At 37.0% G+C, this 26,870-nt stretch overlaps 3 protein-coding genes across 3 annotated transcripts in view; 1 reads left to right on the top strand and 2 right to left on the bottom strand.

The window, feature by feature from the left end:
• The window catches only part of LOC106090699 (uncharacterized), a 69,146-nt gene that overhangs the window by 37,067 nt on the left and 5,209 nt on the right, over positions 1-26,870 (bottom strand). The window lies entirely within an intron of this gene.
• On the bottom strand, positions 1,348-1,809 carry LOC106090710 (uncharacterized). Its single transcript, XM_013256992.2, has 2 exons — positions 1,777-1,809; positions 1,348-1,706 (listed from the first exon to the last, which is right to left on the bottom strand). The coding sequence occupies exons 1-2, from the start codon at positions 1,807-1,809 to the stop codon at positions 1,350-1,352; spliced, it is 390 nt and encodes a 129-aa protein (XP_013112446.2). The 3' UTR covers positions 1,348-1,349.
• Positions 12,858-13,422, top strand: LOC106090711 (uncharacterized). Its single transcript, XM_013256993.2, has 2 exons — positions 12,858-12,891; positions 12,969-13,422. Exons 1-2 carry the CDS (start codon positions 12,858-12,860, stop codon positions 13,406-13,408), a joined length of 474 nt encoding a protein of 157 aa, XP_013112447.2. The 3' UTR covers positions 13,409-13,422.

Raw genomic sequence — 26,870 nt, 5'->3', positions numbered from 1 at the left:
TGGGGTCTTGACTTCTTGGGCGTCCAATCCGATTTAGCTGAAATTTTGCACGACGTATTTTGTTATGACTTCCAACAACTGTGTTAAGAATAGTTCAAATCGGTCCATAACCTGATATAGCTGCCATATAAACCGATATGGGGTCTTGACTTCTTGAGCCACTAGAGGATGCAATTATTATCCGATTTAGCTGAAATTTTGCACAAAGTGTTTTGCTATGACTTCCAACAACTGTGTTGAGAATGGTTGAAATCTGTTCATAACCTGATATAGCTGCCATTGAAAACGGTCTGTGGTCTTGACTTCTTGAGCCTCTAGACGGCGCAATTATTATCCGATTTAGCTGAAATTTTGCATGAGGTGTTTTGTTATAACTTCCAACAACTGTGCTAAGAATAGTTTAAATTGGTCCATAACCTGATATAGCTGCCATATAAACCAATATGGAATATTGACTTCTTGAGCCTCTAAAGGGCGCAAGCTTCTCTCATGACCTTTAACATACGTGTCGAATATGGCATGAATCGGTTTATAGCCTAATACAGCTCCCCTATAAACCGATCTTCCTATTTTACTTCTTCAGTCCCTAAAGTGCGCAATTCTTACTAGATTTGGCTGAAATTTTACACAATGACTTCTACTATAGCCTCCAATATTCAGTTCAATTATGGTCCGAAATTAACCATTACTTGATATTGTTCCAATAACATAGCAATTCTTTTCTTTAATCCTTTGCTTGCCTAAAAAGAGATACAGTGGCAGGAACTCAACAAATGTGATCCATGGTGGAGGCTATATAAAATTCGGCCCGGCCGAACTTAGCACGCTCTTACTTGTTTGTTTCTTATAAAAGTAAGGTTAGGTTTAAGTAGTAGTCTGTCATCAGACTCCTGTGATACCATAGGAACAGAAGAAGGAAGATGCCTTCTATTTCCTACCGTTGAACCATCCAGATGACTTTAAAAAGCCCAACAACTTTCGAATGTTCACATCCGCTAAATCAGACAGGTTCTCAAAGAAATGAGTGCTGGACACACACACAAACAGAAGGTGTTCAAAAGTCTCTTCTTCTTCGATATACTCACAGCTTCTGCAAAAGTCGTTGCTGGCAACCATCAGTCTGCCAGCATGTTTTCCGATTAGACAGTGACCTGTCATATTGGACACAATGACTCAGCGGTCTGTTCTAGCCAGTAAAAGCAAAGCGGTAGACCTCTTCAAGTCTAGATTAGGCAACATAGTTTTGGAATGTTTATTATAAACCTGGCTACATTTATTTAAAATCATTCTAAACCATTTCAATAAATAAAATTATAATAATACTGAAAATAAATGGTAAGAAAAGAATCTTAATAACTCCAATGGGAGTCCTTAGTTTTTACTATAACCCCAGCCAATAACTTTGGAATCAATTGTGGCAACGAGGGCATAAACGATTGACAGCTATCCTGATAGCGATAGTTCTGGCATGAATTGACATCTATGGTGTTCTGCTTTCGGCATTCAACTGAGGAAAATTCTATGGTTTGTTGATGAATTCTGAACAATTCCTCGTAAAATGTCTCCAGAATCTTTAATTTAAATGTGAACACATCGATTTTGGGCAGTAGACCAATGCCCTCCAGCCACTGCCACAAGGTCCAAATACCTAAGCCGTTGTCCAGAAGTCCTTGCAAGAGTACAATCGGAGGCCTATGAGTATTGGGCTGCAAAGAAAGTGAGGGACAAATTGAAGAATATATGAAATATTGTTTGAAGTTATAAAGCAAAATTTACCTTCAAATTGAATACGGGTTTGGCAGGGAACATCTATGAATTTTTCCAATTTTTTTTAAGTTTTTCTTCTGAAAATTGTGTTTAAACTCCTTTCGACCTTTTCGGCTCCCTTTTTTTAATGTCAAAAATTTTCAAGGTAATTCTGTCCCGCTTTTAGCATTTTATAAAATGCGTTCATCTTTCACCGAACAAGTCGCAAATTAAATTAGTATCATATGAGCATTTTCCATTGTTCAAAACCATATTTAATTTTGTTCTTCACACAATACATAAAGAGGACGTTTAAATATGATTCTTTTGTATACTGGGATACGCTAAGCCAATAGACGTCAAATACAAAAAAATAAGAAAAACAACTTTTGATCACGTAGACCGAAAAACAAAAATTGCGTGGTAATTTCAATTGACAACAGACTATAAAAAAATCACGCAATTTTATGTGCAATTGAGCGCTCAATAATATTGATATCTTGAAAGATGTTTTTTAAAGTCTAGCTCGAAGAAAGCAGGTTTAGGATAGATTAGGTTAGTTTGTAAAGGTTTTCATACCCAGGATAAAGGGGTATATGTATTCATTTAGCCATTCCGTTTGCAACACATCGAAATATCAATTTCCGACCCTACAAAGTATATATATTTCGGATCGTCGTCAAATTCTAAGACTATTTAACGATGTCCGTGTGTCTGTCCGTCTATCCGTCTGTCCGCTGTCCGTCCGTCTGTTGTAATCACTCTACAGGCTTCAAAAATTGAGATATTGAGCTGAAATTTGGCACCGATACGTCTTTTTGATGCACGCTGGTTAAGTTCTTGAACGGGCCAAGCCGGACCATATTTGGGTACAGCTGATATATAGACCGATTTTCCGATAAAGGGTCTAATGCCCATAAAAACTTTATTTTTCATCCAATTTTGCTGAAATTTGAAACTGTGAGTAGTTTAAGGCTTCCAGACAACTGACTTAAATATGGTTCAGATCGGACTATATTTAGATATAGCTACCATATAGACCAATCTCCCGATAATGGATCTGAAGGCCATAAAAGGTTTATTTATAACCCGATTTCGCTGAAATATGCAACAGTGGGTTATTCTAAGCCTCCCGACATCTGACTTAGGTATGGATTAGATCGGTTCATATTTAGATATAGCTGCCATATAGACCGATCTCCCGATAAAGGGTCTGAAGCCCATAAAAGCTTTATTTATTACCCGATTTCGCTGAAATTTAAAACAGTAGGTTACTTTAAGCCTCCCGACATCTGACCGAAGTATAGTTCAGATCGGACTATATTTAGATATAGCTGCCATTGATTGACCGATCTCTCGATAGAGGGTCTAAAGGCCATATAAGCTTTATTTTTGTATCCGATTTCGCTGAAATTTTGAATTTGCACAGTTTTAAGCCTCCCAACATCCGATCCCAATATGGTACAGATCGGACTATATTTAGACACAGCTGTCATATAGACCGAACTGCCAATAAAGAGTCTGAAGCCCATAAAAGCTTTATTTTTTAACCGATTTCGATAAAATTTGAAACAGAGTTATTTTTAGCCTCCTGATACCCGACCCAAATATGGTTCAGATCGGACTATATTAAGATATAGCTGCCATATAGACAGATCTGCCGATAAGGGGTCTGAAGCCAATAAAAGCTACATTTATTACCCGATTTCGCTGAAATTTGCAACAATGAGTAGGTTAGGACCTCCCAACATCCGACCTAAATATGGTTCAGATCGGTTTATAATTGGATATATCTGCCACAGAGACCAATATTTTATTCTACAAAATTGAATAGAAAATCAATGTCCGTGCCGAATTTGGTTGCTTTAGTTATCCAAATTTCCGCAGATTGTGACAAAATGGGATTTACATATATACCCGGGGTGGTGGGTATCCAAAGTTCGGCCCGGCCGAACTTAATGCCTTTTTCTTTCTTACTGCTGGGCTGTTTGGAACAGTTAAATCTATTATCCGAACTAAGAAAAGATTTCCGCTAGTTTCTTCACTTTCACGGCAGGTCGATTTTCAAATCACTTTTAGCTCGGGCTTCTTCGTTCATTCGGACATTAAAATTAGTTAGTTAAAACTCATATATCCCCGAAACTAGTGGAGATATTGTATACCTCACGCGAATTTTTTTAAAGGGATTTTTGACACTATCCAGCAAAAGAAGAGTTTTGAACTTCAGACCACATATGAAGATATGACAATTTTTCGAAATGCCGAGGTGACCTTGGGGCGGCTTACCAAGAGATCGCACCTCAGCTCTAACCATCCCAAATTTCAAAGAGATATCTCTACCCGTTCTCACACGGCATATCTTATAATAGTTTTTTTGGTTTTCTCTCACTGTGCGTGGTACTGCAGCATGGCGTTCGGAATCGGCTATAAAAAATCATTGAGTTTAACCATGAATCGGTAAGCACTCATTGTTGTGTGGGAATTTTGTCCCTGCTACGTTTCTAGGCAAACTCCCAAATGCATTTATTTTGAGTCCTATATTACCATATGGGTAAATATTTCCGGTTTAGGGGGTATTTCGGGGGTGGGGTGGTCACCCAGACACTTGGTCCTTAATGTGAGCCCCATTTTGGAATGATCGGTAACTAAGTTTTATATAAAGGGTGATTTTTTTGAGGTTAGGATTTTCATGCATTAGTATTTGACAGATCACGTGGGATTTCAGACATGGTGTCAAAGAGAAAGATGCTCAGTATGCTTTGACATTTCATCACGAATAGACTTACTAACGAGCAACGCTTGCAAATCATTGAATTTTATTACCAAAATCAGTGTTCGGTTCGAAATGTGTTCAAATTTTGACAAATTTTGTTCAGCGATGAGGCTCATTTCTGGTTGAATGGCTACGTAAATAAGCAAAATTGCCGCATTTGGAGTGAAGAGCAACCAGAAGCCGTTCAAGAACTGCCCATGCATCCCGAAAAATGCACTGTTTGGTGTGGTTTGTACGCTGGTGGAATCATTGGACCGTATTTTTTCAAAGATGCTGTTGGACGCAACGTTACGGTGAATGAACACATTTCGAACCGAACACTGATTTTGGTAATAAAATTCAATGATTTGCAAGCGTTGCTCGTTAGTAAGTCTATTCATGATGAAATGTCAAAGCATACTGAGCATCTTTCTCTTTGACACCATGTCTGAAATCCCACGTTATCTGTCAAATACTAATGCATGAAAATCCTAACCTCAAAAAAATCACCCTTTATATATTTCATATATACTAGTGACAAGTTAATTCTACCCTACACCATAGGATGGAAGTATACAAATTTTGTCATTCTGTTTGTAACACCTCGAAATATGCCTCTGAGACCCCATAAAGTATATATATTTTTAATCGTCATAACGTTATAAGTCGATCTAGTCATGTCCGTCCGTAGAAGCTTTCGAAGGAGTAAAGCTAGCCGCTTGAAATTTTGCACAAATACTTTTTATTAGTGTAGGTCGGTTGGGATTGTAAATGGGCCAAATCGATCCATGTTTTGATATAGCTGCCATATAAACCGATCTGGGGTCTTGACTTCTTGAGTTTCTAGAGGACGCAATTCTCGTCCGATTTGACTGAAATTTTGCACGTATTGTTTTGGTATCACTTCCAACACCTGTGTTAGGTATAATTCAAATCGGTTCTTAATCTGGTATAGCTGGCTTATAAACCGATCTGGGATCTTGACTTCTTGAGCCTCTAGAGGGCGCCGTTCTCATTCGATTTGGCTGAAATTTTGTACAACGACCTTCAACATACGTGTCTAATATGGTTTGTATCGATCACTAGCTTGATACAGCTCCCATATAAACCTATCTCCCGATTATGCTTCTTGAGCCCCTACAAGGCGCAATTCTAATCCGAATGAACTGAAATATCACACAATGACTTCTACAATGTTCAGCATTCATTTATGGTCCGAATCGGACTATAACTTGATATAGCTCCAATAGCATAACAGTTCTTATTTAATATTCTTTGTTTGCCTAAAAAGAGATACCGCGCATAGAACTAGACAAATGCGATCTATGGTGGAGGGTATATAAGATTCGGCCCGGCCGAACTTAGCACGCTCTTACTGGTTTTATTTGTAAAAAGTTAATTTTGTTACTGTTTAGGAGTTTTTAACAAAACGTGGATAAATCTCATGAACCAATGTGTATTATCCAAATAACTCATAACTACGATAAGCGTTGTTTGGAGTGTTTTTTAGACAGACAGACGAATTGAACCCTTCTTTGATCCCAAAAGGTCATTTATCAAATTTCGTATGTCCTCTCCTTATATTTTGAGGTAATCAATAATTGAATTTATTCAGTTCATATCTCTTTTTACAATTTTCAAGAGCCGTCACCAAGTACCTATCAAATTGTTATTCAAATAGTAAGGAAGTTTTGCATTGTTATTTTGTGCTGAAAACTCTTCCTATTGAACCAACTCATTGCTTAGACAGCTGTTGTTTTTTTCCTCCGCCAAGTTACTAAGCCAAAACATAACCACGACACATATATAAAGTGTCTAAAGTTTATGTTCAAGCACAAAAATATTATTCGATGAAAATCTGCATCGCAATAACGAAACTAATATTCAAATAAATATTTACCAAGTAAAATAAACTAAAAAAGTTCTATCCATTTTTGAGTTTTGTTGAGAAATTAGAAAATCGAAGTATTAAAAAATAGCATAAAACAAACAAACTTCTCGTGCTGTTTTTAGCTTTGTCAAAATTGGTTCCTTCCCCAAAGTCTTCAATGATATTCAAAGGTACAATTTCTTGAAAGAGTTAGCAACCTTGACAAGGCATTAAACAACTCCGTAGCCGAGCTGTGCAATGGAGTGGCACTTTTATCTTAGCCAATTATATTGGCCCAAAACGCTATCAGTTGATCCGGAAACAGGATTGTGATGGTTTATAGGAAACTAGCTTCACTACACCCAAAAATGGATTTTTATACCCCCACCATAGGATGGGGGTGTACTAATTTTGCCATTCCGTTTGTAACACATCGAAATATTGATCTGCGACCTATGAAAGTATATATATTCTTGATCATCTTGACGTTCTAAGTCGATTTAGCCATGTACGTCCATCTGTCTGTGTGTCTGTCGAAATAACGCTAAGTTTCGAAGGAGTAAAGCACAAAAACTTCTTAAGAGCGCAGGTCGGTTAGGATTGTAAATGGGTCCATGTTTTGGTACAGCTGCCATATAAATCTCGGATCTTGACTTCTTGAGCCACTAGAGGGTACAATTAATAATCGATTTGGCTGAAATTTTGCACGAGGTGTTTTCGACCTCTTCCAACAACTGTGCTAAGTATGGTCTAAATCGGTTCATAACCTGATATAGCTGCCATATAAACCGACCTGAAATCTTAATGAAGTGTTTCTTCCTGAATTCAATCACCTGTTTCTAGCATGGTCTAAATCTGTTCATAACCTAATATAGCACCAATATAAACCGATCTCAATATTATAGTTCTTGAGCCTCTGGAGGGCGCAGTTCTATTCCAATTTAGATGATTTTTTGTACAACGTCTTCTTTCATGACCTTTAATATAAGTGCTAAATAGGGTCTTAGTCGGCCTATAGCCTGATATAGCTTCCATATAAATCGATCTCTCGATTTTTCTTCTTGAGCCCCTATAGGGCGTAATTCTTAACCGAATTTGCTGAAATTTTGCACGATGACTTCTACTATCCAACATTCAAACTATATATGATTCGAATTGGACCATAACTTGATATAGCTCCATAGCACAGCAATCCCTATCCATTATGCTTTGTTTGCCTATAAAGAGTTATCGGCAAAGAACTTGACAAATGCGATCCATGGTGGAGGGTATATAAGATTCGGCCCGGCCGAACTTAGCACACATTAAAGTGGTTGGTTATTTACAGTTAAGTTAAAGTTAATTCAATTTATTTCGATTTAATGATACACAATTATATTAAGCCATCCATTTTCGCACAACTCCATAATGGTTTTGTATTAAGCTCTGCTGTTTTCGTTAAATTATAAATAAAACAAAAAATTATATATGGGAGTTGCTGTTTTCGCACATTTAAATGGCTACTTTGGGATGGATATTTCTCTGTAGCTCAAATATTACGAAACAATGAATGTTTATGTTGTAATGATTTTATTATTAAGGTGAAGCCACATACCATTGCAATTATTAATAAGCCCATGGACTTGCTTGGAATCATTTTCTTTTGAACGTACACTGCAATGTGCAAAAATATAAGTATTTTTGACTGTCACTGGTCTATACAACCCAAATACTCACACTTTCTCACTAGAAGGAGTGGCACAAGAAAATAATTAGTAGTCCGGTAAACGAATAATCGTTTGAGGCTAACGATACACTTTTGCCACTAAAGAGTTTTTGGTTTCATTCATTCTCCGATTCAATCTCTTATTAGTGTAGGTCAAACATACTCGTTACAGAGATGTTGCAAGTCATAGCCGAAACAAATGGCCCAATTTTGAAATTATAAAAAGCATAACATGTTTATCGTTTACCATTTTATCATATATTTAAGAGGTAAACAACGGATTTAAGTTAGATATTTGTAGAAAATGTTTTTCAATTTTTGCAAACTAAAGTATAACTATACATTGTATATTCAGTTGTACATTTAATACAAAGCACACAATTACCCAGGTATATGAAGACATTGACTTTAAAATCAAACAAAAATAAGTTAAATATATAAAAGCTTCCTAAGTTTGACCAAGCCGAATCTTGATAACCCACCACCAAGCATTCCTCTATAAATTTATACAAAATGAACTAAGTTAAGGGCATAATAATACTCTACTTCTTTCTGCCAACCCAAGCAAAATTTTAAGCTTCTAAGAGCCGTAGAAGGCTAGTCAGGAGTTCAGCTTATATGGGAGCTAATTAGGTTATAGACCGATTTCGACAGTACTTGGAACAGTTTTTGGGAGTCGTAACAAAACATTACGTACAAGGTTTCAAACAAATGGTACAGAAATTGCTGCTACAGGGGCTCAAGATGTCAAATCGGGAGATAGGTTCATATAATAGCTTTATCAGTTTAAAGACCAATTTGGAACGTACTATGCAAGTTTGTTGGAAGTTGTAACAGAATATTACGCTCAAATCGGACAATTGCGTCTTCTTGGGGTTCAAAAAGTCAAGTCAAAGGACAAATTTTTATGGGAGCAATCTCCAAATCTGAAACGATATGGCCCATTAGCAATCCCCAACGACCTTCTGCAGAAGAAGTATCTGTGTAAATTTTAGAACGGTTATCTTTACGTGTTCGATCGCTATCGTGATTTTGACAAACGGAGGAATGGAAATGGCTAGGCAAATCGAAGTATTACAAATGGAATGACTAGATTAGTATACCCTCATCCTATGGTAGTAGGTCGAAATATGGACACCCACCACCATGGTTATATAAATTTTCATCCAAATAGTAATAATCCATCGATTATATCCAAATGCTTTTAAGGAGCACAAGAATGTTGATGGATGTAAAACAAATCACTGTTGTTAAATTTAGAGAAATCTGATAAAAACAAGTAAGGAAAAGCAAAAGTCGGGCGGTGCCGACTATGTAATACTCTTCACCAAACCTATAAGTGGAAATTTTGAGTTAAATCTTATTCTGAAACGAATTTGATAGACTTCGTCAGAGATTCTCAATACGTATCAAATTTTGAGCAAATGTGTTGAAAATTGTTATAACTACAGTTCTATATGTGCAAAAAGTTTGGTATATATGTATACAGAAACTTAATATAAATCTGAACCGACTTTGATAAAATTTTGCAAAAATTTCTACAGTCATAAGATAATTATATGTAAAAATGTTCGTGACAACCGGTTGACAAATTACCCCATTATTGCCATATTACTCGAAGTCGGATGAACTTATATAAGGGAGCTATATCTAAACCTGAACCAATTTCGACCATACTCTTTCGATATTGTAGTAGTCATCGAAAAAGAGTTATGCAAAACGTTGGGAAGATTGGTAAACAAATTTGCTTGCAGTGGGTCTGGAAGTGCAAATCGGGCGAAATATATATATGGGAGCTATATCTAAATCTAAGCCGTTTTCTATGAAATTCACCAGTAATGTCACCACAGCAGTGCTGTAGGATATAAAAATTAGCCTTAACTGGGCTTAAGTGTTCTAATCAACAGATGACGCCATGGGCAGCTATAACCAAATATTATGCTATCTAGAAAATGTTATCCAGAGTGTCGAGGCATGTAAAACAACACATAGGAACAAATTTCTTTGAAATCGGATGGAAAATGTCCCTTTTATGGCACTTAGATATACATTCAAGATATTCATAAACCAGACCATATATATGATGTATTCGAAACTTCTGGAATATTCGTTAAAATAATCGGATCTAATCGAAAAAAAGTATTAAGCTCTGTGACAGGTACACATGGTACTACGTTCAGGCATGGATCGAATTCGATAAAAATGCAAAGGAGTCCAATAATACTTTCCTTTTGAACTTTCAGCAATATCATGTAAAAATGTGATTTTTTGTTCTCAAGACTCAAACCGAAATCTAGGTTCATACAGCAGTTATATCCAAATATGGCCCGATATCCTTATATTAGAACTAATATACACCTCTCTGTTGTTAATGTTTACGAAATAACTTAATAAATGCCACTTTTCTGCCCCAGGACTTTACATATAAGACATACATACACTACTCGTACATTGCCATATCGGTCTACATGACAGATAAGATACATCGGCCTGGCCGAACTTTGGATACCCACCACCTCGGGTATATATGTAAGCCACCTCTCGTCAAAATCCGGTGAAGAATTCATACCTTATGCCCCATAGCAGCTATATCGAAATATGTTCCGATTTGAACCAAGTACTAATAAGTACAAGTCATTGTTCAATTGTGTATAACAAAATATTGATATTTTTAGTAGCTATATGTTTAAAAATAAACTGATCTGAACCATATACGACATGGATGTAAGAAAGATTAACATAAGTCACTGTATCAAATTTCAGTGAAATCGGATTATAAATAAATGTGCCTTTTATGGGGCCAAGACCTTAAATCGAGATATCGGTCTATATGGCAGCTATATGCAAATCTGGATCGATCTGGCCCAAATTCAAGATAGATGTCGAAGGGCCCAATACAATTCACTGTCCCAAATTTCAGCAAAATTGGTTAATAAATGTGGCATTTATGGGTCTGAGACCCTAAATCGGCGGATCGGTCTATATGACAGCTATATTCAAATCAGAATTGATATGAGCCAAATTGACGAAGGATGTCGTAGAGCCTAACACAACTCACTATCCCAAATTTCAGCAAAATCGGATAATAAATATAACTTTTATGGGCCTAAGACCCTAAATCGGCGGATCGGTATATATGGAGGCTATATCTAGATATAGTATGATATAGCCCATCTTCGAACTTAACCTGCTTATGGACAAAAAAAGAATCTGTGCAAGGTTTCATCTCAATATCTCTTTTTTAAAAGACGTGATTTCAACAAACAGACGGACGGACATGGCTAGATCGTCTTAGATTTTTACGCTGATCAAGAATATATATATATATATACTTTATAGGGTCGGAAATGGATATTTGATGTGGTGCAAACGAAATGACAAAATGAATATACCCCCATCCTTCGGTGGTGGGTATAAAGGTGAACCTATTTAGTCAAGTAAAAATCGCAGAAGAAGAATATACAAGTGATCTGAGAATAATTTTGCCTTAGCGAGATAGTCACAGACAATCAGGCGAACAAACGAACAGTCAAAACTCTACATACACAGAAAAAATAAAACCGGATTCAATCACAAAATCAATTGATCTAATAATTTTTTAATTGAAACTGCTTTATTCAGTAAAATGAGAATATTAATCACCGTTTTAGGATAAGCAATTGAAAAAATTTTCAATTAAAAAAATTACATTTAATTTATGATTAAAATATTTTATATTTTCAATTAACTTTTTAGTTGATCCATTTTTTAATTATTGATTTTAATATTGATTTTTTTTTTTAAATTCCAATTATTTTCTATATTTGTTACACATGGAACATGAACCACGTTAGGTTTGGTTGAAAAAAGGGTGCAGATATTAATCTGCCCAATGCCACTATAGACATACACCTAAGCCAGTAATCGGCTTTTGTGCGCTCTAAAAACTAAAAAGTAACCTCGAAAAAGAAAATCTATGTTAGGAATTCCGTGTTACTTACAAAATCCTTAATTGTATTCCATGCCCGTCCCTAAGTTGGTTCACATCTGGTATTGTGAACCCATCTTACATAAACTAGAGGTGCGTTGTTTGGGCTAAGGTCCATAGGCACTTGTATAAAAAAATTCCCCCGCGTGAGTTCTCTCGGGTAGGTGTTCCCTATAGATTTGTTGTTGTTGTCGTAGCAAGTATTGTGCACTGAGGCGACTGCCCTTGGCCAATGAAGGACTTCATCGGTTTAATCCGACACGTACAACAGGCTGCCAGGATATTGCTATAGATTTATTGACATGTGGGACGTATAGGTCTTTGAAATCTCCTTCCATTTATATGGTAGGGGGCATAATAGCCTTTAATTGCACCATATTTGAAAAAATTTAAAGATACGATAAAAAAATTTATGATTGAATCAAATAATGTTGTAAATGAAAATTACAAAATTTTCAATCACAATTAAAAAATTAATTGTTTCAATTAATTTGGAATTTAAAAATGGCAAAAATTTTAATCACAACTCTAATTGGAAAAAAAAATAATATTTAATTAAAATATTATTGAATCAATAAATTTTTTAATTGAAAACGATTTTATTTTCAATTAAATTTTTAATTGCAATTGTTTTGAGATTTTTTCTGTGTACCTTATGCTCACAAAAATCGATATTTCGAAATGTTACAAACGGCATGGCAAAATTTATATACCTCCTAACCCTAACCCAAGCGTGTCAAATTTTAATTGGGCCACATGATCTTTGTGTACATATATAAAGCATTTCAATTTGTAGAACTCAATAATTGAAAGCGAAATGTTCTATACTAAAGTTGTTTGCCTATTAGCAGGTAGGTAAATAGTAAACAATTATTCGTACTCAAAGCCATTCATTTATTAGGCTACCCACAATTGTCTTTTTTTCTAGCTATCCTAGTCATAGCCTATACACCTGCAGCCACAGGAGAAGGCACCTGCGACGACTGTTTGGGAAAAGGTATGCTCGAGCTCATGGACAAATTGGAGCAGAAAAGGGATTGCTGGTTCAATACCAACCATCATATCCTCCTTAGATTGAAAGTTATTAATTTCGAATGCCTATTGGAAACTTTTTATGCGATATTGAAGTACAATAATGAAGTCATAAGGGAGGAATGCAAGAGAGAAGTCCAATTAAACAAATGTTCCATGAGTGATGCGGATTTGAAGACAATATGTCTCTATGACAATCTGAGGACAGTTACCGAAACCTATAACGATCAGGAGCAGTGTAATGGTGCACAAATTAAATCTTCACATTTGACGATAGCAAACAAATTGCTGACTGGTGTACTCACAGGTTTGGGAAAGGTACATCCAGACTGCTAGAAGAAGTTGTTGTTGGTAGCATAAATTTGTATTAATAAATTAAATGAATATTCATACACAAGTCTTATTGTCTTAATGAGTGGTCAACGTCTAACACAATTTACTTAAACTAGAGCCAATCCCAAAACCAAAAATGAAACACTGTGGTGAAAAAACTGGAAAAAGAGAAATTTTTGAAACAAAATTCTCTTGAATCGGAAAATACACAGGGTAGCTGCGCGAAGTGTTATCAGTGCAAACGACCACATTTTTATACCCACCACCGAAGGTTGGGAGTGGACTCATTTTGTCATTCTGTTTGCAACACATCGAAATATTCATTTCCGACCCAATATATACTCGTATATCCCCCATATATTTCCCATGAACATTCCATTAAGGAACAGGGGCTTCTTCTCTCATATCAATGATGGCAATCCGATTAAAGTTTAAGATCAATGATAAAGGGCCTCCATTTTTATGTCGAATCCGAACGGCGCGCCGCATAGCGACACCACTTGGTAGAAGAGATTTAACATGGCAGGATACCTCATACATGTAGCCATGTATGAGGTATCCTTATCCATTAGTAAGGGTATAACCACCGTTGAAAAATTTGTTTAAGGTTCACGTCGGGGTTTGAACCCAGTCGTTAGGCGTCGTAGGCGGACATGCTAACCTCTGCGGCACGGTGGTCTCCAATTCGTTTCTGATTCTACAATGTATAAATATATTATAGTTCGTCATTAAAAATCTTTGGCCATGTTCATCCATCCGCCTATCTGTCCGTCTATCTGTTGAAAATACCTTGCAGTCTTTAACACTAAAGATTGATCTGAAATTTTCCTCAGATTCTTTCTTCCTTCTCCATAGGCGGATTACATTCGCAGATTAACGATATCGGAGTATATCTTGAAAAATCCCCCATGTAGCCCGATCTCCAGATTTAGGGTCTTAGACTCATAAACATCACATTTATAACCCGATTTCGCTTAAATTTTGCACTGCGAGTAGTATAAGGCCCTTCGATATTCGTACCGAATATATTCTAAATCGGAGTCAAATATAGTCCAAATTTGTCTGTATGTACTAAATGTAGACCGATCTCCCTATTTAAGTTCTAAAGCCCATAAAAATCGCATTTATTGCCCGATTTCACTGCACGCACTTTAAGCTGTAATTTGCTCTTTCACGTCCGGGCCGAATATGCCTAAGATGGGATTTTGGATATATCCCCCATATAGACCGATCTCCACGGTGAAGACCCTTCTCCAATAGCTGGCCAACCGTCCAATGGAGCGCACTAGATTTCATTTCGCTCCTTAAAAAAAATACAAACTAACGAATGTAGAAGAAACGGATAAACCTGAGGGATGCATAGTTCGTCCTAAGCCTTTCAGTGAAGTGATGTTACCAATTCGTTCTACAGCTGAAGATTGATCTCTATGGTATCTAAATAAAGCCCGGTCAGGACCATTATAGGGACAGATTTTGGTAGTCTTAATACAACTCACTGTTCTGAGTTTTAGCAAAATCGGGTAATAAATGCGACTGTTATAAGCTCAAGAGCCCAAATCGGCATATCGGTCTATATGGTAGCTATATGCAAATATGATCCGATATGCACCATATTCGGGTTGGATATCGAGGCACCTAGTGCAACTCACTCAAATTTCAGCAAAATCGGAGAATAAATGCGCCTTTTAATGTCTTAAGACCCTAAAGCTGAAGATCGGTCTCCATGGCAACTTATCTAAATATAGCCCGATTCGGAACAGATGTTGGGAATTTTTATATAACTCACTGTTGCTAATTTCACTCAAGTCGGGTAATAAATGCGCCTGTTATAAGCCTAAGACCCAATCGGCAGATCGGTCTATATGGCAGCTGTATCAAAATATGTTCCAATCTGGACCATTTTTGGTTCGGATATCGGTGGGCCTAATAGAACTCACTTTTTGAATTTCAGCGAAATCGGGTAATAAATGCGCCTGTTGTGGGCTTAAGACCCTAAATTGGCGCATCGGTCCATCCAGCGAAATCGTGTATTAAATGCCCCTGCTATAGGCTTAAGACCTTAAATCGCCAGATCGGTCTATATGACAGCTATATCCATATATAGTGTTATGTAAGGCTCTTCGTTGTGACCCATTAAAGAACTTAACCTGCGTATAGAAGAAATACGAGTCTGCGCAAAATGTCAACCCAATATCTTAATTTTTAAAGACTGTAGAGTGATTACAACTGACGGACAGACACACGTACATCGTTTAATCATCTTAGAATTTTACAACGATCCGAAATATACTTTCTGTGTTACAAGCGGAATGACTAAATGAATCCTGTGGTGGTGGTTATAAAAAATTAACTCAAATTTTGCATAAAAATTTTATTAAGATTTATGAAAATTTTCTCTATGCTATGAAAATTTGTTAAAACTACGGAAACATATCGTATTAGCAAAACAATTTCGAATAGTTCTCATACTTGAAGTGGGTATGGAAACTTCCAAAAAGATTTTACTTACCACCAGTTAAAAAAATTAAACTCACGTTCAGAAATACCACCGGTAAGGAAAATTACATCCTAAATTGTAATTCTTGACATACCAAAAATTTTGTATGAAAAATAATTACTTAGCAAATTGTTTATTATGTTAAATACCATTGATTTTGAGGGGTAGCCAGTTTTACGTCCATCACTTTGTAAGAGCTAGTCTAATATACTGACAAATTTTTAGTTGGTGCGGAGTTGAAAAGATAAACACGGTCCTCTTAATGTGTAAATGCATTTTTTTAAAATTTTTAATAGCAGCTTATAAAAGACTTACTTCTTTATGAAACAGTCAGCATATTTTGATATAACTTTTTTCATCAGTTTTCATTAGCGAAACTAATTTAGTTTTTAGAAATTTCAATAATGGTCAAAAGGTAATGGTGGCATGATTATGGTGGCATAATGATAAGTTAGTGTTTTTCCTTGAAGGTGCATGTGTAGCATTGCATATTTGTAGCTTAATTCTCGATGCGGTTGGTGGGGTTTCCTTAAAATTAAACAAGTAACAAGTAAAAAGGCTTTAAGTTTGGCCGGGCCGAACTTTGGATACCCACCATCTCTGGTATATATGTAAACCACCTTTCATCAAAATCCGGTGAAAATTGCATACCTTATGCCCCATAGCAGTTATATCGAAATTTGTTCCGATTTGGACCAAATACTAATAAGTACAGTAGATTCATCTAAAAATAAACCGATCAGAACCATATACGACACGGATGTCGAAAAGCCTAATATAAGTCGCTGTGTCAAATTTCAGTGAAATCGGATTATAAATGCGTCCTTTATGGGGCCAAGACATTTAATCGAGATACCGGTCTACATGGCAGCTATATCCAAATCTGGACCGATTTGGGCCAAGTTGCAGAAAAATGTCGAAGAGCACTGTCCCAAATTTCGGCGACCTTTTATGGGCCCAAAACCTTAAATCGGGAAATCGGACTATATGGCAGCTATATCCAAATCTGAGCCGATCAGGGCCAAATTTAAGAAATATGTCGAATGTCCTAACACAACTCAATGTTACAAATTTCGGCGACATCGGACTATAAATGCGACTTTTATGGACCTAAGACCCTAAATATGGCAGCTATATACAAATCTGGACCAATCTGAGCCAAATTGAGGAAGGGTGTCGACGGGCCTAACACAACTCACTGTCCCAAATTTCAACAAAACCGGATAATAAATGTGGCGTTTATGGGCCTTAGACCCTAAATCGAAGGATCGGTCAATATGGCAGCTATATCCAAATCTGGACCGATCAGGGCCAATTCGAAGAAGAAAGTCGACTGGCCTTACACAACTCATTGTCCCAAATTTTAGCAAATCGGATAATAAATGTGTCTTTTATGGGCCTAAGATCCTAAATCGGTAGATCGGTCCATATGGGGACTACATCAAAAACAGTCCAATATAGCCCATCTTCGAACTTAACCTGCTTATGGACAAAAAAAAGAATCTGTGAAAAGTCTCAGCTCAATATCTCTATTTTTAAAGACGGTAGCGTGATTTCAACAGGCAGACGGATGGACATGCATAGATCGTCTTAGATTTTTACGACGATCAAAAATATGTATACTTTATGGGGTCGGAAATGGATATTTCGATGTGTTGTAAACGGAATGACAAAATTAATATATCCCCATCCTTCGGTGGTGGGTATAAAAAGGTAAGGCAAATTTGTGTGTCTTTGTAGGAGTGTTAGTCATTTTGTTGTGTTGAGCAGGAATCAACGTTTTATGAAGGGTAGCACATCGCAGGTCTAGAGGATGCATGCGAGGATATTTTACGGTCACACATATTCGTATGGGTTTTGATTTTTGTGAAGGGTAAAAAATTATGAATGGCTTTCGTATTTATCAATAGATGAGTTGCGATCAGTATGCTTTGTTATTTTGTGAGGGGCACTTCCTGAATTCGCAGAGGAAACAAGTAAGAGCGTGATAAGTTCGGCTGGGCCCAATCTTATATACCCTCCACCATGAATTGCATTTGTCAAGTTCTTTGAGCGGTATCTCTTTTTAAGCAAGTAAAGAATAATGAATAAGTACTGTTATGCTATTGGAGCTATATCAAGTTATAGTCCGATTCGCACCATAAATTATTTGACTGCTGAACATTGTAATATTTCAGTCCATTCGGATAAGAATTGCCTCTTGTATGTGTATAGATCGATTCAGACCATATTGGACACGTATGTCAAAGGTCATGGGAAAAGTCGCTGTACAAATATTTTCTGCCAAATCGGATGAGAATTGCGCCCACTAGAGGCACAAGAATTCAAGATCCCAGATCGGTTTATATGGCAGTCATATCAGGTTATGTACCGATATGCGCCATACTTAGCACAGTTGTTGGAAGTCATAACAAAACACGATATGCAAAATTTCAGCCAAATCGGTTGAGAATTACGCCTTCTTGCGACTCAAGAAGTCAAGATCCAAGATCGGTTTATACGGCAGCTATATCAGGTTATGAACCGATTTAAACCATTCCTAGCACATTTGTTGGAAGTGACACCACGTGCAAAATTTCAGTCAAAGCGGAAGAAAATTGCTGCCTCTAGAGGCTCAAGAAGTCAAGTCCCAAGATCGGTTTATATGACAGCTATATCAAAACATGGACCGATCTAGCCATGTCCGTCCGTCGGTCTGTCTGTTGAAATCACGCTACATTCTTTATAAATAGAGATATTGAGCTGAAACTTTGCACATGTTCTTTTTTGTCCATAGGCCCATTAAATCGACATTTATTATCCGACATCCTTGTTCAATACGGTCCAGATTTGGATATAGCTGCCATATATACCTATCTCTCGATTTAAGGTTTTGGTCCCATTTACAGCCCGATTTGACTGTAATTTGGGAGAGCTGGCTCAGATCGGTTCAGATTTGGATATAGCTGCCATATAGACTGATCTCTCGATTTAAGGTCTTGGGCTCATACTAGGATCATTTATTAGCTGATTTCGCTGAAATTTGGGATAACGACTTGTGTCAGACTCCTTAACATCCTTGTTCAATATGGCTCAGATCAGTCCAGGTTTATATATAGCCATCATATATACCGATCTCCAGATTTAATGTGTTCTGCCCTTAATAGACAAATTTAATAACCGATTGCGCTTAAATTTAGTACAAAGAGTTCTGTTTGGCCCTACGACAATCGTACCGAGTATGGTCAAGATTAGGCTATATTTGGATATAGCTGTCATACATACCGATCTTCCGATTTAAGGTAAATGAGCAGTTATTGTCCGACTTTCCTGATATTTGACACAGTGAACCCTTTTAAGGCCTTCGACATCTGTGCTCTATATAGTTCCGATCGGTCTACATAAGGATATAGCTGCCATATAATACCGATCTCCCGATTTAAGTTCTTAGACTCATAAAAGGTAAAAGGTTCGACCAGGCCGAACTTAATGCCTTTTTACTTGTTATAGGCTGTAGCATGATATCAACAGACGGACGGACATCTTTAATATTTTTTCTATTGCTACATTTTTTTGCAGTGATGTATTTAAAAAAAAAACATACACTTCGAATTGACACACGTGTACACTACGAAGGGTATTTATTTACATAACGTATTTGGAAAAATCATTGTAGCAAATAAAATGAAAAACAGATGTTTCTCTTTTGCAATGGGAACAAACAAATTTCTGAAAATAGAATAGGAAAACTATATAAGGCTTTGAAAGGTTAGCCATATTTTCAGAACAGAGTGGCAATTATCAAAAAATGGTTAAAGTCCAAGTCATTGCAATTGTAGCAGGTAGTATTCTCTATGGCTTTCACGGAGCTTTTTACTGACCATATTTTTCCATCATCAGCCCTTTTTATCGTCACCATTGCGGTTAATCCATCATTTGCCGATAATGGAACTTGCAAACATTGCATGGGTGATTCTTTCGTCCAGCTGATTGATAAATATGCTGAGAAAAGAGAATGCTGGTTCAACAAGGACCATCAGTTTGTTATCAAGCTTAAAATCTGGAATTTGGATGCACTGATTGCGAACTTTGTAAATGTTTTGAACGCAAACAACCAAGTCATTAAGGCAGAATGCAAGAGAGAGGCCTTGCTAAAACAATGCGAACGAAATGAAGTGGATTCCTTGTCACAATGCCTCATGAACAATCTGCAGACAGTTGTGCGAATCTATCGTGACCAGGAACAATGTAATGGTAAACCCATCAAATCAAAGCTATTGAAAATTGCTGCAAAACTTATTTTCGGTTCATTTGAGGGTTGGGATAAAATTCATCCAGATTGTTAATTTTCTAAATAAAAAATTTTGTTTACGCATTAAGTTCGGCCGTGCCAAACTTTGAATGCCCACCACCATGGATATCTTTATTACCCTATTTTTTTAAAGCTCTACTATATCCATATTATTATCCAAATATGGATCGATCTGAATCATATTTGGTTCAAGTAACGAGAAGTCTAATACAAGTCACTGTTTAAAGTGTTAGCCAAATCAAATTAAAATGCGGCGCATATGGCTTAGAATCCCAAATTAGTCCATATGACAGCAATATCTAAGTATGGTCGGATGTGAATTATGCTTGATTCGAATATCAGGTGGTCAAGCCCAAGTTAATGTTCTTAATTTCAGCTTAAGATCTTAAATCGGTATATGTTACATCCATACCTAAATAAAGTCAAATATGGACCACACTCTGTTCGAATATCGGGTGACCTAGTGCAACTCACTGATTCAAATTTTTGCGGAATTTTCAATTAGGCTTTTATGGGTTTTAGAAGCTTATCGTGCAGGTCGGCCTCTATGGCAACTACATACAAACATAAACCGATCTAAACCATATTCGGTTCAGATATCTACGGGCCTGATAAAAATCCATATTTCAAATTTCAGCGAAATCGGGTCATAAATAAATGCACCTGTTATGGGCATAAGATCCTAAATCGGAAGATTGGTCAACATGGCAAACACATTCAAATATGGTTCGATCTAGACCATATTATCCGTTACTGTTAACCTTCAGCCTGTCAGCATGTTTTCCGATCAGACAGTGACCTGTCATGGCGGACACTATGGCTGAGACGTTTGTTCTAACCAAAGATTACAAAGCGGAAGAACTCTTTAAGTCTAGATTAGGCCACATAAATTTTGAATGCTCCTAGTGGTACAGTACTTCCTATCAAAAAGCGAATAAGGCAATTTGTAATCCACACTGCCTGGAACACCGAGCATTGTATCAGGGATAACACAGTGTCCGTAGGCGCCGCATTACCAAAGGGAATGTTCCCTTAGCCTCACAGCGGGGGTTGTAGCAATTTGTCTAACCACAATGTCCAAAGGCATTAGGTGTAGCATTAAATTCAATGCATCAGATAGCGTTATCCTCAGTGCGGTTGTGGTGCACAAACAAACAATCTTTTGAATCCGGTAGAGTATTGAATAGTAGGTGGACTTGTGATGCGCCGTCCACCAATCCACAACACTATATATCATTATAGGTCTGCCAACTGCTGTATATACCTAGTGCGTAACACACGGTTTAAACCCGCAACTTTTGCCAATGGCTCTCTTGACCATTTTCGGTAGCCCACTTCGCTGTTGCACATAGAGCTTCCAGAAGTATATCTCTTAGAGTGCTGGGAAAGTTTGCCTAACCGCAATTCCCGCGTCATCAGTATACGCGACCACTTTTACGCCTCCTTTTTCTACCAGAGACAATAATATATTGCTAATGGCTATATTCCAAAGTAGAGAAGACAGTACACCTCCTCGAGGTGTGCCTCTGCTGACCCATCTTTTAAGATCCACAGATCCCAAGCCTGCCGTAATGCATCTTTTAGTAAGTAAGTTATTAATAAACTTTCTTACGGTATGTCTAGAAACTCCAGCCACTCCATGATTGAAGATGATTTCACATTATTGAATGCGGTTGAAATGTTTTTCAAAACACACACAATGACTTCTACAATGTTCAGCATTCATTTATGGTCCGAATCGGATTATAACTTGATATAGCTCCAATAGCATAACAGTTCTTATTCAATATTCTTTGTTTGTCTAAAAAGAAATACCGCGCATAGAACTTGACAAATGCGATCCATGGTAGAGGGTATATAAGATTCGGCCCAGCCGAACTTAGCAAGCTCTTACTTGTTTATTATCTATTAAATGTATATCAAAGTCTGAAGTTTCTAGGGGTCGTAGACGACTAATCGGAAGATCGGTTTATATGGGAGCTATATCAGGTTATGAACCGTATTGGGCACAACTGTTAGAAGTCATTACAATACATACCGTGCAAAATTTTCGCCAAATTGAATGAAAATTGAGGGCTATAAGAGATCTAGAATTCAAAATCTGTGATTGAATTATATGAGGGCTGAATCCAGATCTGAACCGTCCAAAAAGAAGCATTTGAACAAAAGTTTAAGCGGATATACTGATTCCTTCGACCGCTATCGTGACTTCGATAAACAAACGAACGAACAGACATGGCTAGATCGATTTAAACAGTCGCGCTGATCAAGAATATACATAAAATTTATGGGGCACAGATCAACATTTCGAGGTTTCACAAACAGAATGACCATCCTATGTTGGGGGTATAAAAATTCAAATGCGTGATAAAAAGGAATACTTAACTAAAGCCTATTTTAAGGCGCCCAAAATATATTCTCTGTTTAGCTACCATCAAAACGAAAGAACATTTGGTAAATTCATTGTTACCATTAAAATAAAACAAAGTAAAGTTTTACGAAGTATGACTATTCATCAACTGAAGCCTGAAATGAGTATAGCAATAATTATCAACAGAGAACAGTGATAGGTCAACGGTCGACAGAAATTTTTATATTCGATGGATACTAAAATGTAGCCTGGATAAGAATGTCTTTCAATAGAAAAATTTAAACTCAGCCTAATTTAATAGAGTTTTCCTTAGGAAAACTGCTATCCAGCAGAATAAAATGTCCTATAGAGAAACTTTAGTTAAGCCCCTATTACTAATGCTTTCTACAGTAAAAGAGCTGTCGCACTGCGGCACGCCGTTCGGACTCTGCTATAAAAGGGCGGTCCCTTATCATTAGGCTTGAACTTGAATCGGACACGGCTCATTGCTATGTGTGAAGTTTGCCCATGTCCCTTAAAGAAATGTTCATGGGCAAATTTGCATTTGCATTGCAAATTCTTCAATTGGGAAATTTTTCTCGTCAGAAAACACGAAGTTGCCAAATTCATCTTCTGTTCTATCGAATCTAATCTTGTATGGTTTGATGTAAGGTGGCACAGTGTCACTACCGTGGCCAAAACTGACAAAAGTCAATATATTCAGAATGTAAATTTGATAGAGAAGATTCCAATTTTTACTAATGTGAATTTTAGCTTTAATATGTCAAGTTTTGTGAACATTGGGGTTCAAATCCAATATTTGTTAGCAATATATTTTTTATATCCTCCACCATAGGATGTTGGTATACTAATTCCGTCATTCTGTTTGTAACTCCTCGAAATATTCGTCTAAGACCCCATAAAGTATACATATTCTTGATCATCATGACATTTTATGCCGATCTAGACATGTCCGTCCGTCTGTCTGTCAGTCCGTTCGTCTGCCTGTCGATAGCACGCTTACTTTCGAAGGAGCAAAGCTAGCCAATGGAGATTTTGCACACATACTTCATATTTGTGTAGGTCAGTTGGGATTGTAAATGGGCCATATCGGTCCATGCTTTGTTATAGCTGCCTTATAAACCGATCTTGAATCTCGACTTCTTGAACCAATGGAGGGTGTAATTCATATCCGATTAGGTTACATGAAGTGTTTTTTTAAGATTTCCATCAAATGAGCTAAGTATGGTTGAAATGAGTTCATAACCTGATTAAGCTGTCATATAAACCGATCTGGGGTCTTGACTTCTTGAGCCTCTAGAGGTCGCAATACCTATCCGATTTGGCTGAAATTTGGCATGACGTGTTTCGTTGTGACTTCCAACAACTGTACCAAGTATGGTTAAAATCGGTTCATAGCCGGATATAGCTGACATATAAACCAATCTTGAATCTTGATTTCTTGAGCCTCTAGATGGCGCAATTATTATCCGATTTAGCTGAAATTTTGCATGGGGTGTTTTATTATGACTTTCAATAACTGTGCTAAGATTAGTTCAAATCGGTTTATAACCTGATATTGCTGCCATATAATCCGACCTGGGATCTTGATTTCTTGAGCCCCAAGAGGGCGCGATTAAATATGTTTAAATAATATTAAGAAAATTTGTTTCTATTTAAAAAAAAGAATAAATGTACCGGAAACAATAGTTCTAAGTTTTCTGCAAAAGGAGGCTTAAATCCCTATCGTAAATGCAATGTTTGATTTCTTTCGTGGCATCAATGTTAAGATGATGTTTGCCCCTGTCCTGCCCTGATTTCTTTCGTGGCATCTATGTTAAGATGATGTTTGCCCCTGTCCCTGAATGGAATGTTCATGGGCACATTTGCAATTTTTACATCAAGAGCCCGGCCAGGATTCGAGCCTGGGACCACGGAGCAACGTGGTACGGAAGAAAGTGTAATTTACCACAGATAGAATGTCTACCATTACACAAAAAAATAAATGCATTGGAAAAGGTACAGTTAATAAGCAGGATTGTTGAGCTTGGTTAATGTGGTAATTGTATTATAGATGCGTTTTCGCAATTAAATACGATTTAAATACAACATACCAACGCACGGCCCTTGAAACCATCACACCTTATATGGTTGAAAAGTCTTCTAACCAAAGACGAAACGCGTTCCATAGTGTTTGGTGTGTGTTGCTACCTTTGGCTTTCCTTTTCCATTTGCATCTTTGATCATTCAGCTCCTCTCGAAAGAGAAACAAACAAAAATTGTAAAATTTAATGATCTCGCCCTTACAGGCAAAAAAAAAAACTTAAAAAATTAAAAAATCGGCAGAGCCCGACCAGTATTCGAACCACGGAGCAACGGCGAGAGTCATTGCCGTTGTCTTAGCTTTCGAAGTCATCAATGCAACTTCCAACAGATGAACTAAATCATGTGTGGTACGGAAGAAAGTGTAATTTACCATAGATAGAATGTCTGCCATTACACAAAAAATAAATGCATTGGAAAAGGTACAGCTTATAAGCAGGGTTGTCGATCTTGGTTAATGTGGTAATTGTATCATAGATGCGTTTTCGCAATTAAATACGATTAAAATACAACATACCAACGCACGGCCCTTGAAGCCATCACACCTAATATGGTTGAAAAGTCTTCTAAGCAAAGACGAAACGCGTCCCATAGTGGTTGGTGTGTGTTGCTACCTTTGGCTTTCCTTTTCCATTTGCATCTTCGATCATTCAGCTCGTCTCGAAAGAGAAATAAACAAAAATTGTAAAATTAATTGATCTCGCCCTAACAGGCAAAAAAAGAACTTGAAAATTCAAGATTTCATTTAGAAGCCAATAATTTAAGCCAGAAACGGAAATTTTTATGTAATAAAACTCGACCCCATGATTTAATTTTTAGAGCAAAGTAATGCGAAAGAAAAAACTTTTTTTTAGTTTTTTGGATGGGTCGGATTTTGGTATATTTCAGATTTTTAGCCATTTGATTGTCATGGCATGGTTTTCGTTGAATTCAAGGCTTCACTCGCCGAACCATTTCAGGTGTTGTTTAAGTATTTGTGGAACACCACCATGGCAATTGGCAACACCATGATTTATGTGATACACAAACATTTTGTTCACTTTGTGGTGTATGGGTTTGCCAACAATAGTCGTTTGAGATTCTCCAGCCCAATATAACGCAATTGCGCTTGAACTCCATCACAAATAACTTTCTTTTTTCAGTAAACTTTGAAGCAAAAGCTACTCTCTATAAAACAAATATCATGTAGCTGTCATTTCTAGCTTAACGGATATACCATTGTGAACTTGTTAAGACTTGGTGTCCGACACCCAGTAATTTCATAACGATGAGTGGCAAAATTATCTTTTTAGACAAACAGGCAGCCAATCAATCTCTGGGGAACGTATTTCTGAATTCCAAAACCGCCCTCGACTGTCGCAGATCTCTCAACGAAATGGCTGAATGTTTCACAGGAAATTGTAGAACAGACAATCTTGCAAAACTAGGAACTACCAAACTAATTCCACGGTAACTAGTATCTGTGGGTGTGACTCTAGCGACATGTAAGCTAAGTCTATAGGATGACCCCCAAATGACAACGAAATACAGATGGTCACAAAGTGTGGGTAGTGGACACTCCATTATGTGGCCCAATCTTGACTTGAAGAAGTCTACCGCCTTTCTGTCGTTATCTAGAACGAACCTCTCAGTCATTTTGTCCGTTATATCAGGTAACTATCGGATCCGAGAACCTAGTAACAACTTCTTCAGCAGCTGTGAGGACAAGGGGGAAGGTGAGATTATAGAATATCTGCCGTATATATGTCCCGCACTGGCAAGCAAAAAGAATTGCAATTAAGGTTCTTATGTCGGTATTCACAAGTTGTTGGACTTTTTAAAGTAAACTGGATAGTGCAACGTTGCAAAATAGAAGATATCTTCTCTTGCGGCATCACAATAAACGAAAACATCTGATTGCAGAACGCCACTTTAACCTAAACTAAAACTAACTAACAATTCTATTAATAAGAATTCAACTTTGTTTTCTGCAAAATTCTACAAGATATTTATCGTGTTATCTACATATGTAGCAACACCTATTGCATGACTAACTCCAGCGGCTCGATAAAGGATGTAGCCATTTAATGTGAATAATGAATTCTGAAAATCTGGTACAAACCAAATTACGTCAGTTTTTGAGTTATAATGTGGCGAAATTCATCTTTTTCTCAAGTTTTGTGCTTTTAAATGAAGAATTTTGAGTCCATTACGATGTACCCCCAACCTTAAAATTCATTGCTGA

Source organism: Stomoxys calcitrans, chromosome 4 (genome assembly GCF_963082655.1).
Source record: "Stomoxys calcitrans chromosome 4, idStoCalc2.1, whole genome shotgun sequence".
Taxonomy (NCBI): Eukaryota; Metazoa; Arthropoda; class Insecta; order Diptera; family Muscidae; genus Stomoxys; species Stomoxys calcitrans.
This window is presented reverse-complemented; position numbering and strand designations above follow the sequence as displayed.

What these genes read in the sequence shown, in the direction of transcription:
- LOC106090711 (XM_013256993.2), top strand. Translation starts at nt 12,858, where the DNA reads ATGTTCTATACTAAAGTTGTTTGCCTATTAGCAG. An exon ending in AGTTGTTTGCCTATTAGCAG is followed by an intron (nt 12,892 to 12,968) that starts GTAGGTAAATAG and finishes CTTTTTTTCTAG; the next exon opens with CTATCCTAGTCATAGCCTAT.
- LOC106090710 (XM_013256992.2), bottom strand. Translation starts at nt 1,809, where the DNA reads ATGTTCCCTGCCAAACCCGTATTCAATTTGAAG. An exon ending in AACCCGTATTCAATTTGAAG is followed by an intron (nt 1,707 to 1,776) that starts GTAAATTTTGCT and finishes CTTTCTTTGCAG; the next exon opens with CCCAATACTCATAGGCCTCC.